Below are 17,427 nucleotides of genomic sequence, written 5' to 3' on the forward strand. Positions count from 1 at the left end.
TGACTGACAGTCTGCTCCTCACGCTCCTCACCGTCTGAACCGAACCAGAGGATGGATGGAAACTTTTCACCGGCTGCTATCTTCTCAGTAGTCCTCCTCACTGTCGCGTTGTCATCATCATCATCATCATCATCATCATCAGCATCATCAGTCCTCCTGGAGCCTTACGACCTTTTATATGAAAATGCAGTGCGTGCGTTTTACAACAGCGACTATACCAACGTGGTGCGCTACATGGAGGGCGCGCTCGGCAGCTACCAAGAAGTCCGACTCACCAGAGTCCGGTGCCGTGTGAGGTGCCAGGACCAGCATCCCTTTGATGGGACCTTCTCGGACCTGCGCTTTGCCGACGTGGTGCTCCAAAGAGCGGCGTGCATGAACTCATGCATCGAGGAGAAAATTGGCATTCAGTCTTTGCATAAAGTCAGCGAGGATGTAGTTCAGGACTTCCATCGGAGGATCCCCTACAACTATCTGCAACTGGCATATCAGAAGGTAAGGGGGAGGGGAGGGAGCGCCAGTCCCGTCCACGCAGCAGGGAATTATTCATGCTTATGGATGCTTTGCTCCACTTTGCTCCACTTTGCTCCACTTTGCCTGCTGCAGTCTTCATCAGCTGTTTCTGCTGCTGCTGCCCAGCAACGTGATGCAGACTGACGACAGGTCTGCTGCTCAGCACACATGTAGAAAACGACTACTAGTATTTCTTCATACAACATTTGGACATGTACACACGTGCCAGTACTAGCACTTCTTAAATATAACCACATACACTACATGGGACTAAGATATAGGCCTAGTATTTCTTATTCCATCTTCACTGCAGTAGAACCATATCAAAAAAAATACTTTCAGGTCCCAATATTGATATTTAAGAGTTAAAACAAATGCAAATACAGTACCAGTCAAAAGTTTGGACACATCTTCTCATTCAATGGTTTTTCTTTATTCTAATTTTTTTCTACATTGTAGATTAATATTGAAGACATCCAAACTATGAAGGAACACATATGGAATTATGTGGTAAACAAACAAATGCTCAACAAACCAGAATATGTTTTATGTTTTAGATTCTTCAAAGTAGTTGAATGAGAAGGTGTGTCCAAACTTTTGACTGGTACTGTACACACGTGCCAGTACCTCACTTCTTAAATATAACCACATACACTACATGGGACTAAGATATAGGCCTAGTATTTCTTATTACATCTTCACTGCAGTAGAACCATATCAAAATAAATCCCAATATTGATATTTAAGAGAACACAAAACAAATGCAAATATATGCCAATATTTGTTTTTTTGCCATAACATAATAAGCAAACTCGAGGAGGATAGCTATAATACGGCTTTTATGTAACAGGATGTTTTACAGTTGAACAATAAGGAACACACTTTAATTTCAAAGTTGAGGCTAAAAGTTAAACATGTCGACTTGTCATTCTACCTAGAGTTACATTTTCTATACAGAATACATTTAAATCATTCAAAGAACACTAATAAGTATATGTTGGAGCTAAATAATCATACAATAAACATTAAAGCACAGGATAAGCATGAATGTACCACGTATCTGCCATATATCCATATGCCATAGAGTGATTGATAAGCCAATACTGGCCAATCAGAGTGACCCACTGATTATAACAGTCAGACTCTTTCTAAATAATATACAAGCTAAAGCTTTATTTCAGTTTTAGATCCCTTCAGCAGTAACATGCAACAGTGTGACGTAACATGCACTGCATACATGTGCGTCCATGCATCACACCCATGTCAAAGACTACTAAGTCGTTGATATTAGCTTTAGCTGTAGGAAGATCAAGGCCCACCCACAGCAGGTTGACTCTACAGATGTCTGTGCACTACAGCTGCGCTTTGGTTTATATAGCTACTCAGTGAGCAGTGTTATTTTTAGGCAAAATGTTTGTAGATTTATCTTTGTTTTGGCAGCTCCGACTTTGTCTTATTCTCTTTTCCTGCATCGTCCCGCATCCAAACTGGTATCAACACTTGTTAGATGAAGTGCATAACTCAAGAGTTACTTAAAATTCCAGTCAGATTATATTTTCAGTGTGCTTTTCAATTTTTGCAACACTCCTAAACTGAAACTATTCCTCAATCTCTACATATTAGAAATCTTTGTCATTCGCTCTACATTCATTCAAATTTCCACAGCAGCTTTTCCCATGAGATCCATCATTCGGCTGCGACGATGTTGAGAACTAGTCGTGGGAACAATCCAAGAGACGGATAAAACAGGAGAACTGGGAACAAAATGTAATTTGCTGATTCAGACTGTGTGCTATATTTGTCTCTGAGGAGCAAATTAGTTTTATTTGTCTGTTTGAATATTTCCCATCAGACCAGCTCGTATTTTGTAGTTTCACAAATGTATGAACAGCCCCCTGTATTTTTGTGGGGGTATTTGTTAGCATGTTTTCGTACAGTAACATCCTGGTCCCAATCTCCTTTTATGCTGTCTCTTATCCTGGACTTCTGACGGATGAAAAGAGGTGAACTTGAGCTTTACAAACATTTTATTTAACATGCAGGCATACAATATGTGTGACTGCAACAATGATGCAATGATTCCTGCAGGGATGCCGTCTTTCTACAACAGCACGCTCAGGTTCAACTTAAGGACACTTGCAGTTTCAGTGGCTTTCATACAGCGGTGACTACATGTCAGTATGTACAAATAATTAACTCCACCTGTGTTTGAGTGTTATTGGACCTTTTACCTTCATGTGAGCAAGAGAGTGACATTTTAACCCAGTTGGAGCTCACTTGAGAATCTGGCACCATCTCCTTACGTGAACCTGAGACCCAGTCGACTTCCACTGTTGCTGACCTCAGACCAGCTCCAAATACCAGGTTGATGACACACAGCTTCCACCTCTCAGAAGTGGTGGGAAGTTGGTGGGCAGTGTTATTGTCTGCTGCTCGGCAAATGGTTTCCCCATTTTTGTCTGAATCAGAACTGATGCGATCCTCTCATAAAAGTGCTTGCTCATGTCTAGACATGAGCATATAGACACAGCCTTACACACAGTGTCTCGCCAAGCTGGAAAAAATACTACTAATCTTATGCAAAAAGAATTATGATTTATCAAACATCTGTTGGGAGAAGAAGTGGCTCATTTAGTTTTTATCTCTCACAAAAAACTGAAACCAAAGCTTTCATGAATGTTTTAACAGCTCTTTTGTCCTGTGTCTCCTAGTGAGTTGACGTCTTTATGACCTTTAGTATATGGCAGCACATCAAGGCCGAGAGCTCTGATGTCGATCTTACCACAGGTAAGGAGAGGCCGAGCTGGAGCTCTCCCATTGGCCAGCCAGATGAGAGCACATCAGACCAGTCAGTGTGTACATATGCACATTAGTACCTGAATCTTCAGTACAAGTGTGTATATGTGTGCAGGCGCCCTCACATGTGTGTTAGTATGGGGGCACTTGGTGGTGTTTGTGAAAATAAATAACATTCCTGCACATTCCAGCGTCACACACCCTCCTCCTGACAGCCTCTGGCACAATGCAGCCATTGGGCCTGTTAGAAGAGGCTCCACAGTCACCAACTGTTTCCTTACTCAGGCTGCTGCGTATGTCCCCAGCTCGCCCATCATTTAGCCTGGCAAATATTTTATTTTCCTGTTGTGGTCTGTTTGCTTTTCTAAAAAAAGAGAGACACGCCACCTTTTTGTAGGTATTAAAGGGAGACTTCTATGGCTGCCATTTGGGCTGGACCCTGATGGCCTCCAGTGATCTCTGGCTCTGGCCACAAGCTCTGCCTACAGTTGGCAAACTGCAGAGCAATATAATGCTTTGAACTGCACTCAGGGGCAAGAGGAGATCATATCTCCAGCCTCTATATCCTTACTCTGATCGGCTCACAGAACTTCTGTTCCAAGTAGAAATTCTGAAAGGACACATTATTTCTGGTCTGTGAATTTATCTATTTATTTTTTTATTATGAATAAAGGGAGTGAAAATCAGATAAAAAAAATCATAATGCAAATTTCCTGTAAAGATTATTATTTTTTTAATACTGCAAGCCTTCTCCATTGCAAAAGGACCTTTTAGGTGCATGGGGATATTCAATCCAGTGTTAGCTAGACGTATACACTCTTTATATGCCAGCAACTACAGTGTATTCTTTTTGATAATGATTCTCTGTGTCCCATTTGAGTTTTGCGGAGATTGGGACAGCAATTACTTGTAATTAAGGTGGTTATAATGCTCCATAATGACCCTGTTGACAAGTTCATCCAGCGCGCCCAGTTTAATCCCACTTTTGAGGCCAGACAAAACATTTGGAGCCACCAACTTAAATGAACTGTTGTGTCAATGTTGAGGAACACAAGGATTTACAAGCTTCATGCTGAAAGTTGCAAAATGTAAGATAACTAAGATTTGACACACATTGGAGAGAAGTCTTGGAAACTACTTTTTGAGAACTTCCCCGTGTCTCCCAGCAGGATGTTAGAAGGTGACAGTAGGTCAGGAAAGCCTCCGAAGCCTGTTGATGTTGTGAGCCTCCTCTGGAATTTTCTCTATAAAGTCCATCCAAATCATGATTCCACTGTGACTGTGATGATTTGATTACTACACAGCAGGCAGCTCGTGGCTGAAGCACAGTCCCCCTTAGATAGACTTGGATGGCCACGTAGTGAGATGGAATCTGCTGGCTTGGTTGTGATTAGAGGTTTCGGTGTGTACAAGTGTGAAGGGGCTGGTTATGATTGCTGCGCTTTTGGTACATTCTTGCTGTGATTTGTTTTATCTTCCCTTTCCAGCTTATTGAGAGAAATTGACAGAATTAGCCAAACACACAGCAGCATGGGTTAGATTATAAGGCTGGCTTCTGCTCAGAGACAGTCAGGGTGTTCGCCTCCAAGTCAGATTTATATGTTAGATGTCAAGGGTTGTTTTTTGAGGTTATCCTATTAGCAAAGTGACTGGGAGCGGGACAGGAAGTAGCGCAGGATCAGACGAAGTAGAAGTAGACATTGTAGATAAACATATGCTTGGCCTGAATAAATAGAGGATCGTGACTCTAAGGTCCATTAAGTCCGTTTAGAGTTTGCGACACACAAAGTTGCTCATCATCTGGGGAATGAAGAGATAATATACTGTAGCAAGTTTTAGCGTTGTCAAGGCAAATAAGGCACAAGTGGCAAATACTTGACGGTCCTGCACATAACTGACTGTACAACCACAACATATTTTTTTCACATTTTGGTTTTTGAACAGATTAAACAAATGATATTTTAATTATTAAACTGTGAAGGTCTTGGTAGGTGGATTACAGAGCCAGGCTAGCTGTGTCCCCCTGTTTCAAGTTTCAATTTATATCTCATTAAAATTTTGAATAAAATGAATCATATTGATAGTGAAAAAGAGGGATTGCTTAAGAGAAACAACACTGGATACTGTATTGAATAATTGATAATGATCACCATCACCTACTCTGCACACGCCTGCAGTGCCAACATGCTGCTCCTCTAACCTAGCGTGCAGTGCTGTAGCTTTGCCCAGACATTGTGGCACTAGGCTGTGCCAAAGGCCTTCTGCATGACTGGATATGAGCGGATAACTCACTACAGGAATGTGGGGGCACGCTGTGGTGTAACACACCAATACAGTTCTCTGCCTGATTAACAATTAAACGGCTGCAGGAGAGGAGGACGCTGCTAATGGGTCAATGCAGTGGTTTGTGGACTTGGACGAGACAGCAGCAGGTTGTGGAAAGGAGTCGGACTTGGCTCGGATGTGACTTTTGAAGTGCTGGTGTACGTGCATGTGTGGCCTCACAGAAAGGCAGCGGCCAGAGGTGGGAGACGATGACAATCCGGACGCGTTTGATTCAAGCTCCAAACTTTTGATTAATTCATGCATATTTATCACAGTTACTGCTTTCTGACCACAGTGTATTCTCAATTTATAGAAGATCAGAATATCACTTGTCACCAAGGGGAGGATTTGGACCAAGATTCGTTGTGTTGATCCAACCAGCTGTAGAAAAGCATTTAGATATACGTATGTGTGTCTGTGTGGAGTTCTGTATTTCAGTAACTGGTGTGTGTGTGTGTGTGTGTGTGTGTGTGTGTGTGTGTGTGTGTGTGTGTGTGTGTGTGTGTGTGTGTGTGTGTGTGTGTGTGTGTGTGTGTGTGTGTGTGTGTGTGTGTGTGTGTGTGTGTGTGTGTGTGTGTCATTCTTTGTTTTTGGTGATTATCAGTCTGGCCAAAGACTCCCGGGTGTCTGAGTGGAGAAATCAGTGCTACGATGGAAAACAACGGAGTTTGCCAGGCATCTGTTTAGCCTCACTAGTGACTTGAACGGGCTGCTGCAGGGGTGCAAGCAGTGAAAGCACTTCTACCCGTCATGATATCTTTTACACAGCAACTAGGATCTAGTATTTATTTTCCATCATATCATAAAAAAGTAGATGAAATATATTTCACCTGTGTGACACCCACTCAGTACACACAAACTGATGTTTTCCTTTGCTGGACATACATTGATCTCTGTTGTTGACTTATTCATAGACCCATGGGTGTGCCATACACAGTGAACCTAGCTGTTGGAATGGGAGAGATAGAAAGGGCCAGTGTACACTGACTAGCGATGTTGTTTATTCTATTTTTTTTTTTTTAATGTTTGTTCACATACACAGACTATTTTAAATGTGACAGAACACATATTTGACCTCGACAGAACCGTTGGCACATATTCAAGCCAACCTTTTAGTCCACACAAAGAGTAAAAATGTTCCACAGGTTTTCTGAGGTATCCTATCTCCACCTCACAGCTTGTTCCACACAACCGTGAGCTAAATTGTTCCAACGTCTCAAGTTGCTTCTGTGTTCAGCAGATCATTTCTAGGAAGCAGAGAGCTGTGGGCTTCGGGGTGGAAACCACAAAGAGGGTAGAGGGGAGATGAAGTCAAATCTGATGTGGAAAACACTGGTAAATTGAGAAAATTAAGCAATATCACTTTTACTCTTAGGAAAGCACATTTGTTATCGTTTTATCTTTCAACAGCTTAAATGTACTCAGCGTGGTTTAGATGAATATTCAATCTGTGGTGGCCAGTCGTGTATTGAAGTGAGAGCTCCTCTGGTAAATAGGTAAAAATGTCTGTCTTCCATGGCAGAAGGTTTGTGGTATTTGGTACGTGGTCCCAGCAGCAGGGAATCTGTTCGAAGCCACAGCAGGGTCACATGTCTCCTATTCCCTTTTTCCACTGGCTCGGTGATGCAACTATAACAGATTTAGCATTACATAAATTAGTCAGCTAGGGCGTTAGCAACTGTAGTTTGCAGACATCGCAAGATTGAGTCTGAGACAGAGAAAGGTCTCAAACAAAGATCGTTTCCGTCTGTCCGAAAAATGCCGTGTTCGTAAATTATTGTCACTTTTGTGACTATGAAACAAAAGAATCAGTCATAATCTGTGTTCATGTTCACTTCCCCCTTTTGGAGTTATGGACTAATAGGACCAGCAGCTAGTCTTTTAAAGTAGCAGGGCAGTGTCGAAACCCATGTGGCACAGAGACAGGAAACTGACTCCCAGTGTGTCGTCACCTTCCTGAACTGTCTCTGGTCTCATTTAGGTTCTTTTTTTATTATTATTATACATAAATTAAGTCAAGTAAATCAAATTGAATACGTCTTCTCTACACAGACAAAGATTGTACATTTTCTTATGAAATTTTAAAATTTTAATTATGGATCCTGTAGCAAATCCTCCAGTACTCCTCAGAAGTAAGAGACATTCATCTTTGTAAGGCAGTTTGTTTGCCTTTTTGACCCCACAGCTGTTTCCTGTAAAATTCAATTAGAAGTGTTGATTGTTTATCCAGGACCTCTCCGCTGTCGTCAGCTTGCGGGGCAATGGTCCCGTTGTGACACTGCAGTAAATGTGTGTTTATGTGACACTGTTTATGTGTCTGTGCATTGAATGTGTGTGAGAAAGTGAGATATGTAGGGCTGACCCCTCTAAATACCTCTTTTGTGGATTAGTCATTTTTTAAATGGCTTTTCATGCTGAATGAGTTATTTACAATAAAACTATGAGCACATCTCTGGTAAACACAAAAGATTTTTAACTGGTGCTTTTGTTGATCCTTTGTGGAGAAACTGAGTTTTATGGAACCCTTAAATAAATCAACTAATGATTGGTTGATAAAATCGTGCTAGTAGACTAAACATTTCTCTGGTCTAGAACAGCTCTACTTGGATATCAGAATATGTCGGGAGTGAGATGTATTTCAGCTGCGTCTTGTTTTGTATCAGAAATGTTCCCGTGCAGATGTCTTTATTTCACACCATGAAAATACAAAAAATACAGCTCTCGGAATCCACCCTGCGCTACACATCACCAAGTTAAGTTTGACAGCTGGCAGAAGGGGACTATTTCCAATTTGCACACCCCCCTCTTCCTCCCTCCCACCTACGACTGCCAAAGAGTAATTCATTCTTGTGCATAACGCCAGGATTTCCAACTATTATCCCCTGCCGCCCAGTGACCTGCTTATCTTTGTCGTTAGATCTCAGCTCCCCCCTGAAACTATTTACCCTGCAGGGAAACAGGTAGTATTACACCTACTTAGACATCAGGAGAGAATAGTTTTCATGATCCCATGTTGACCTGACCCCTGGACGGCACTGACCTCACAGCAGTGTCCCCACATCTGGTTCAGATCTCTGTGAGTTACAGCTAATAACAGTGCTAAACAGCATTTGGCACAAGGAACCAAAGACAGGCCTGTCTACTTCATCAAAGTAGTGTGGCAGGATTAGGAGAAAGTGACGTTAAGGCTGAAATGTGCTCCAAGGCGCTTTCTGTTTATGGATTGTTCTTATGTCATCTTTAGCCAATGAAAAGGTCCTTCTGGAGGTCTCAAGTAATGAGACAATGAGGTCATGGCTATCAACATACTGCTCAATTTTTTATCTATCAGCTCTATAGATAGCTTCTCTAAACACAGTGGCCTTTATTTCACAGAGCTGCCTTTAAGCTTAAACCTTCCTCTTCATTGTTTTTCATCAGCCATGCTGCTTAAATCAGACTGAGACAATTTTCTGTGGAAAATAATGCATCTGTTTCTTAAATAAATCTCCTAAATCCCCAGAGAAAGCTGAAAGTAGTTTTGGACTCTCAACATGAGGATGGGTCACATCTGATGGCTGCCAGCGATGGTGATTAAGTGGGATAACGCAAAGAATGTGTATGTGTTGATGTTCCCTTATAAGAGCCAAATGTCCTTCGAGAACTTTTCCTGTAAATTTAAGGCAGCAGGAATATATTATCTGCAAAATGTTAAAGTGAGGTCAGTTCTGCTTCATGTCCTGTTGGCGCCTGGAGCAAGCTTTAAAGATGAGTTGATTAATAGGACAAAAAGTGACACAGAAGGAGTTACTCAGGACTGAAAAATTTAGGCTAGCCTAAATCGTATAATGTTTATAAAGATGGATGAAATTATAGCTCCCCAAAAGTGAGGACAAAATATCTAATACTTATACTGGCTGCAGTATGTCCCCTCCAAGTTAGCAGATTGGACATGGGCCAAACTCAAAAATCAAAGTACATGTCACTCGGATGACATTTCTGGAACAGAAATCACGAGTCTGTGTTATGGAACATGCGTCAATTTGATCATAAATGTATTTATTTCATAATACCTTTTAAGTTGATATGATGAATTATACATACTGTTCCCTTTTTTACACATCCAGCTCAAGCAACATTTTCATTAATAATGAGTCTTGTTTCTGTCCTCACTGTCCTTTTTGCTCTTTTTTTGTTTACCAGCTATCACTAACTGATCTGTCTGCTGTTTGGTGCTGAGCACGAAGATGGTGAACCAAAACAGTTCAGTTGTAGGCTGTAAAACCAAAACAATGGTGAAGCAGTTAAGCAAAAAAGCTAAAGCTACTATCACTCATTAAATGTCAGTGGGCATGTCACTACAAGTGACCCCTTTCACATGCAAGTAGTCAAAATAATGATTATAGTCGCTTTAAGAAGAAGTTGTCACATTGTCAGTGTTCATGGAGAAAAACTTCAAGCCAACTTAAAAGCAGCTGCTTTTTAGCCTAAATTCAGAGATCTCGTTGCTAACCTTTGACATTGAAAGTAATGTACATATGCAACGTTAAACTCACATTATATTTCAGTGGTAGTTTGTGCTCTGTGTCATGTCTGGAATTGTAAAAGTTGTTTGCACCGCACTGTTTGAAAAAGCCTTGTGTATTTTTAAGTGTTAATGATGGTACAATACCAAATGAATGCTGTGGTGAGTACACAAAGAAAATAAAAACACTGTGGCACCAACCCTGATGAGCTCTGTGCAAAATTGCAAAGACAAACGCATCATGGTTTTATGGCCTCTTGTGGTAAAAAAGGATTTGTCTTGTACATAGACATCCTGTTCTAGAGGCTGTACATCACTCAACTGTAGGTTAAACGGCTTTGGCTACACCTGAATCAAAATCTATATGTCTTCCACACAAAATTATATATTGATTATCATTGACATGTTGCCCTGTCTCGGTTTTATTCACTCTGGAAGTATTTTTTTAAGTAACACATACACCTAGACATCGAGACATCGTAAAATGATTTACTTATTAAGGCCCATCCTAAACTATGCAAGGCTTGTTTAAATCCCTGCAGACTGCCTTGAGCTAACGCTAAATGTCCAAGTTGCAATTTATTTTACAACAGTGTTTTACTGTTGGCTTTTGCTTGAGGATAGTGTTTATGTTCCGCCCCGTTTGCCAATTCAGTAATGAGTCATTTAAGTGAAGATTTGGAGGGTCAGTTTATGTAAAGTGTTCAGAGGACTGTGATGTCACCCAGTAGGAGAGCCCCCGCAAAGAATGTAAATCCTTTGGCTCCAGTTGTGATTTTGAGAGAAAACAGCCTCTGAGCTGCCACTTCAAGACGTTTTACCCTGTGACCACATGCACTCAATACAGAGGGAAGGCATCGGTCTTCTTGAATGTCTACATGCAGAAGTAATCATTTAAGTTGTGGAGGCAGAGGAATACGGGAACATAAACTCTTCTTTAATCATAAACATTGTGACACAGCCGAGGCATGAGACCTGTTCAGTTCTGGAGAAAAGAGACTTCTAGGAAGTTCACAGACTGTTCGGTATTCATGCAGAAGGTATCCAAAGCCATGGATCTTGAATAGATCTGCTTTGTATAATGGTGTGCTATGTTTACTGTCATTTCTTGTTTTGTCCTTGAAGATCTTTTGTTGTCCTGTCTCTGGTTCCTGGATATCACTCCTCATTAAAGAGGCCACAAGTATTTTTACAGTATTTTATAGTTTAACTCCGACTTTACTTTTGTTTAGGGACCAGTTGTATGTTAAGTTTCTGGTTCCTATAGTTTAAATGTTTCTCTTATATTAGAATTGAATATAAATCAAATAAATCAAATTTCTTAGCAAATATGCCATTTATACAGCTATTGTGTGTCAGGGTGTAAAGAGTCGGATGTGCAGCTAAAGGTGAATTTAATAAATCTACTAGTGCCTACATGCAGAGAAAGCAAGTCATTGTTGGAGCGTTTTGCAAGCGAAGCGCACGTTTGAGTCATGGTTTGCAGCTTTGAGCAGGGTGAATGACATAAAATAGAGGACTTTCCTTTTCTTATCTATGTTTATTTTGTTCTGCACCACTATCGTGAAGTTCACAAAAAACTGTATATGAAAACATCAACGCTCTCCAGTGCAACAGGGACTTCCAAACACCTGGCAAAGCTACGAGGTGAGAACAGACAACAACAAAACGAGTGAAAGGAGTGTGTTGACCAAATTTCTTGACCTGTAATCTAGTAAAACTTTGATTTGTAAGTTTTCCTTTTATTAAATGATACAAACAAAATAGTGTGCGAGAGAAAGATAGAGCAAGACCTGCAGCCTTGTATGGAAAACAAATAAAATGAAATGAAATATTAGGAAAATCTTCAGTATCAAGCACAAGCTTTTATTGGTAAAGAATAAAAATATTCTTTACTCTATACTGTTGTATTTTTCTGTAACTAAGCAACAATCTACTTCCTGTTTACACCAGCACCTGCTTGCCCAGTGTAAGTGAATGTTCATGTGAACATAAAAACACTGTTTTAAAACAAACACATATCAGTGTGGATGTAGTCTGAGGGTGAGGACAGTCAAGCTGTGGGAAAAATACACATATTTCCCTGCTGTACAGGAGGAAAAAAAATAATCTTTTGATTTTTTTTAAATATAAATGCCATTTAAACAGGGGCAGCTGTGTTTTTTCTTTTGGAGGAACATTTTTTCCTGCTGTGTCAACTGTGGTTTATAGGAATTTGATAGAAAGAGGATTACCGTCTTTTATTGTTGTCTGGCATGGAAATCTTTACATGTTTTCCATACACTTACTAGGCTCGACAGGCTTCTTAATTTAGCAGTAAAATGCTCTGAGGTATTTACAGAATGTGGGTCCTTTGGAATGCCATCCCAGACTGTCCTGACCGGCCCTGTGCAAAGAGTTTAAACTCCCGCCACCAGGCCTCTGCTGTAAGTTAAGATAAGATAAAATAATCCTTTATTAGTCCCACAGCGGGGAAATTTGCAGGAAGACATGACTTTAACATGAGTTTTAGGCTTGAATCTGTGTCAATATTTACTTCGTTACCAACTTGTCTAATGTTTATTATCATCATCAGTCTGTTCATGATGATGTAATGTTTATAGTCACAGGTAGGGGCTGTAACGCTGTGTTTTATGTTGCTTAGTTGCAAGCGTTGGTGTTTATTATAGTGAGTAAACAGTTGATAAGAAGTTAATTATATCAACACTGGCCAAGTTTATACTAAAGTACACTGACTCAATTATAAAATCCCTCTATTTGATAGGCAGAATATCTTGTCTTATCTTGTAATAATAATAATTATACCACTGGATTCCAAACTGATGATGAACGTTTTTTTGTTTTTATTGAACTATTGTGCAATAGTGCTGGTAAGTGGTGCATCAGATAACGTAGCCTTATCTCTTCATCACAAATCAGTTGAGATACGTTTAACTTTTTGGATTTCTCTTGGTACTGTATATTTTTTCTGTAGAATGGTTTTAGAGCTGACGCATTAGAAATCCACATGAATCAGATATTTCCCTTCATGTTGCTTTGCTGGCAAACCCCAAACTCTTGTAAAGTAAGGCCCGAATGTTTGCTTTTAATTGTCTAAATAAGACTGCATGGTAGTTAAAGTGGCTTTAGGTAATTATAGCTGTTACGTTCTAAGAATATCTCACATGTTCATGGCATATGTTTGCCAGGCTGGAAGGTTTTGCTTTGGTGCAGCTGAAAAAAAAATTCATAAACTGTGTATTGTAATTAAGTCAATTCCTCACTTTAACTGTGATTCACACAAACTGAACCACATCTAATTAAGTTGTTGAATGTCAGCAACAGTGTTGTAAAATGTGTCTGTCATCTTTTGTTACAACCCCCTCACAGAAAATGCTAATTAATAGAAGCTCACCTTGTGCGCTGGTTTCTAAGCAACAGCAGAGATACAAACAAAACCAATGAGAGACTTGCTGGTCTGTGGTTATGTGTCTTACAGCATCTCTTCATCAAAGAGGAATTCTGACATGGTTTGGGCAGAAAGCTGAATCGTGGAGACTGTGTCATTCAGAGGAAATGAGCTGTTAAATCCCCAAGAGGGTCTATAATATGTACTCAGATTGAGACTGGAGAGAGGAACATGATTTTCTGTACAGTAGAGCCATTGTATAGTTGTACAGAAACTGATTCATGACATCATGTAGACGTTGGACAGTAAACAACTATCCTTTGTCATACGCGGCTTGAGTTGGAAAAGCTTGCCACGGGTTATTAAAATTGCATATTTCTCTGAAGTTAAGTTTTATTGGTTTTACTTATGGCAGTGTGTCACTTCATCTTGACAGCTTTTAATAAACATCAGTCCACAGCTGGTTTTGACCTGCTGTCGTGGCCATTTTCATTGTGGGATCATTGCAAATATCTTGAGTTTATTTAAATGAACGTTTTCACTGATGGTGCTCTCCGTATGGAGCCTCCGTCATCTTTAAGTCTTGTGTGGGCCTGTACTCACAGTAGCCAACAATAACACAGCCCTTTTTGTCCTCTCACTTGCCGGGTGCAGTGCGGTTTTCAGTAACGTGAAGACATGTCGTGCGTGCAGGCCTCTTGTGTTTCATGTTTTCCATGAGCTGCTTGCTTCTACTGTACAGCTCGTCTGTGGTGTATGGTCCTGGTGGCGAGGTTTTTTGTGCACCGTCAGCCTGTAGGAGGCTTCAGCTCAGGCTGCACGTGCGGTGTGAGAGGTATAGCCGAGAGGCTCAGTAATGGTTTGCACAGGCGCTGACTTGGCCTCAGACGTCGAATCACTGCCAGGATGAGCTCATGTGAATAAGTGGTGCTACACTGGAATTTTAAATGTGGAATGAGTGATGCATATTGTGAAATCATAGTGTTTTTCAAATGAATTTGACTTTTTTATTCTTACAGGTGTGCTAACTTAACACCGAACATGTCGGAACAGAATTAATCAAACTCAGTGTGAGTGGTGATGAAAACAAAACTAATGAGGCACAAAGCTGTATCAAGAAGTTTGTGACTCTGACTTTCAGTCCTGTTCCAGACAAACAAAGTCATTCAGAACAAACCAACACGCCACGATTGGAAGGAATAAAAATCTTTATAATGCTAGATATTTGAGGCTGAAATTAATATTGATAGCTGAAATATATGATGATGATATATAAGCTAATAGGATTTTTATTTTATTTAACAGAAACATTTTGATAAAACAGTTTGCAGATTGCCTGATTTACATTGTCAGGTTCTCTACTAGCATTGGGCTTAAATTCGAGATATTGCCAAAAAGGCCTTTTTCTTTTGACACTATGGTATTGTGAATCAACTTCTCTTGTCACGTGATAAGTGACTGTTGCAACCCTGTGCTGCTGCTGTGAGGAACAGACACTTTCAGTTTACAATATAATTCGGCGTAACAAAGATACAAGACAGTGTTTCTAAATTACTTTTTAAATTGATTTACGTTCTCTTTAAAGGCAGCATCGGTCTGGACAACTCATTGGTCCAGCACTAAAATAGATTGTTGTATAGTCATACTGTTCCTGTTTAAAGCATTACCATGAGGTCATACCACAGTTTTGACTGTTGCTCATATTCTACTGTGTCTTCTGGTATTTAAGTGGCATGAACCATGACAGTGGATACTCTGCCACAGTATCCAGTGCCTGACGACGAGGTATTCACTTTGGAATGGAAAAAGCTTCTGTGAATATTTGTACAGATCTGTTATTGTCTATACTTAAATTGCATCACTAGTGTCAGAGGAACCTTGTGTGTTTTCTGTCTTTAAATCACCCTCCCCTTTGATCTAACTTCACATAGATGCCCTGAGGCAAACCTACATACACATTCCTGTAGCATCTGTAAGTACTGTGGTTAAGACAGTGGTGGCTTTCTGGTACTAAGCCTCACTCTGTTGTGTAAGAAAACAACACTACTTTGTCACTTTCTTTCACCCGCTTGACATTAAAAGGTAAATGTTTGAAGGTCTCTGGAAATGTCTTAGGCCTGCTTTGTTTTTGTCAGACCTACCACTTACAGCTGTCACGGCTTAGTGGAGAAAGTTACACTCATAACAATCCTTCATCCTTGGTTATCCTGCAGCCTTAGAGAGACTACAGTAGGTACAATTTACTGCCTCACAAGCAGCTTCTTCCAGCACCTTGATGGTACACACCCTTGTGGATTGTTCAGTAAAAGTTTTATCACTACATACCTGTCACCCCATGCTTTATAATTTAGGGATTCTGTTTTGGGAATAACCCCTATTTTGTAAGCATGTTATTATGATGTTTTTATCTGCTTACACATGCATTCAGTTGCCGCTGTAGCTCCTCAGGCTATCAGAAACATCAATTAAGTCTCTTTTTTCCAATGACGTAATGGTGAAGAAAGCGATGCTTGAGTTTTAAAACTGTGATTATTTCATTTTCTGCCTGTTTCCAGCTATTACTCTTCCTCACAGTGATACAGATCACAGCAAATTGCTGGCATCGCAGCCACACAATAATACCCAAACAAAAGAGCTGTGGTTGGAATATTGTATCTACGGATTTGCGGTCTGCAGCTAATGAAGTTAATGGAAACAGCAGTTTTGACTGAAGGCTGGATTCCGGGTCACATCTCCGTCCCTGGTGAACAGAGGCAGGAAGACGAGATGAGGGAAGATGTGGCTGGTTTCATTCTCAGAGGGTCAGTATGAGCCAGCTTTGAACAGGGAGGAAATGAGGTCAGCCCCAACTTAGGGAGTCATATTTTTTGGAACCACCCACACATATGAAGATTTATTTCCTTTTGTTAAAATACGTCTTTATGGGACACTTGCCGAGCTGAAGAGTCACCTGGTTCCAGCTGTTGGCAGTGGTGGTTGGTCGAACTCTCCAGAAAGCTTTTGTTTTGGGAGGTCTGGAGGAGTTTTTCCCCTCCAGATTGCTGGGGATTTCCTCTCCCCCCCCGGGACATCCTGTGACTCAGTGGAAAGACCCGCTTTCAGTGACTGGACCGTTTCTTCCCTCTAGATTACCACATTTGATTGATGCAGGCAGTTTTTCTTATCTAAAACTCCATGTTAGGATGGCCAAAATCTCCTTTACACTCCACATTAAATAATAATTAATAATAATAATAATTAAGCCTTTATTAGTCCCACAATGGGGAAATTCGGTTCTCTGCATTTGACCCATCCCGGAGGAGCAGTGGGCTGCAATGAAGCGCCCGGGGAGCAATTTTGGGGTTAGGTGTCTCGCTCAAGGACACCTCGGCATGTTGCCTGTAGAGGGGTTCGAACCACCGACCTTGTGGTTGTGGGTCCTACCTCATGTGCCACAGCCGCCCCAAATACCTTGGTTCCATTTTGCAGCATTGTATTTGATGAGTATAATCACGTTGGGGAATAGAACCATTAAGTTCTTCAATTGACATTCATGAAAGGAAATGAAATATAAATCAATCATTTTGTCCTATAACTTTAGCAGCTGTGAGTGTGATGACTCAAGTCTGGACACGAGGAAATACGGAGGAGGGAATTAATAAAACAGCTAGACTCTAAAATGTATTTTTTGTGGAAGGAAAATCTGAGTTGTGAAACCTTTTTCTGTGGTTCAAGAAAGTATAAGAGGGTTGAAAATGCAAAGTTCATTTCCATCCATCCACCCATTTTCCTCTGCTTATACGGGCCGGGTTGCAGGGGCTAGCAGGCTAACCAGGGTATTTCAGATGTCAAAGTTTATCTGTTCAGAGCAAATCATCTTCTGTTCACCTCTTTAATCAAAATGCCCTGAAGAACTGTTCAA

At 40.6% G+C, this 17,427-nt stretch overlaps 1 protein-coding gene across 1 annotated transcript in view; it reads left to right on the top strand.

Annotated features, from left to right (window-relative positions):
• The window catches only part of p3h2 (prolyl 3-hydroxylase 2), a 56,591-nt gene that overhangs the window by 79 nt on the left and 39,085 nt on the right, over window positions 1–17,427 (top strand). The window contains exon 1 of the mRNA XM_054602660.1: window positions 1–495. This exon is cut by the window's left edge and continues 79 nt beyond it. Coding sequence (XP_054458635.1) covers window positions 52–495 — 444 coding nt within the window. The 5' untranslated portion in view covers window positions 1–51. The remainder of the gene's footprint in view (window positions 496–17,427) is intronic.

This window comes from Anoplopoma fimbria, chromosome 8 (assembly GCF_027596085.1).
Source record: "Anoplopoma fimbria isolate UVic2021 breed Golden Eagle Sablefish chromosome 8, Afim_UVic_2022, whole genome shotgun sequence".
Lineage (NCBI taxonomy): Eukaryota > Metazoa > Chordata > Actinopteri > Perciformes > Anoplopomatidae > Anoplopoma > Anoplopoma fimbria.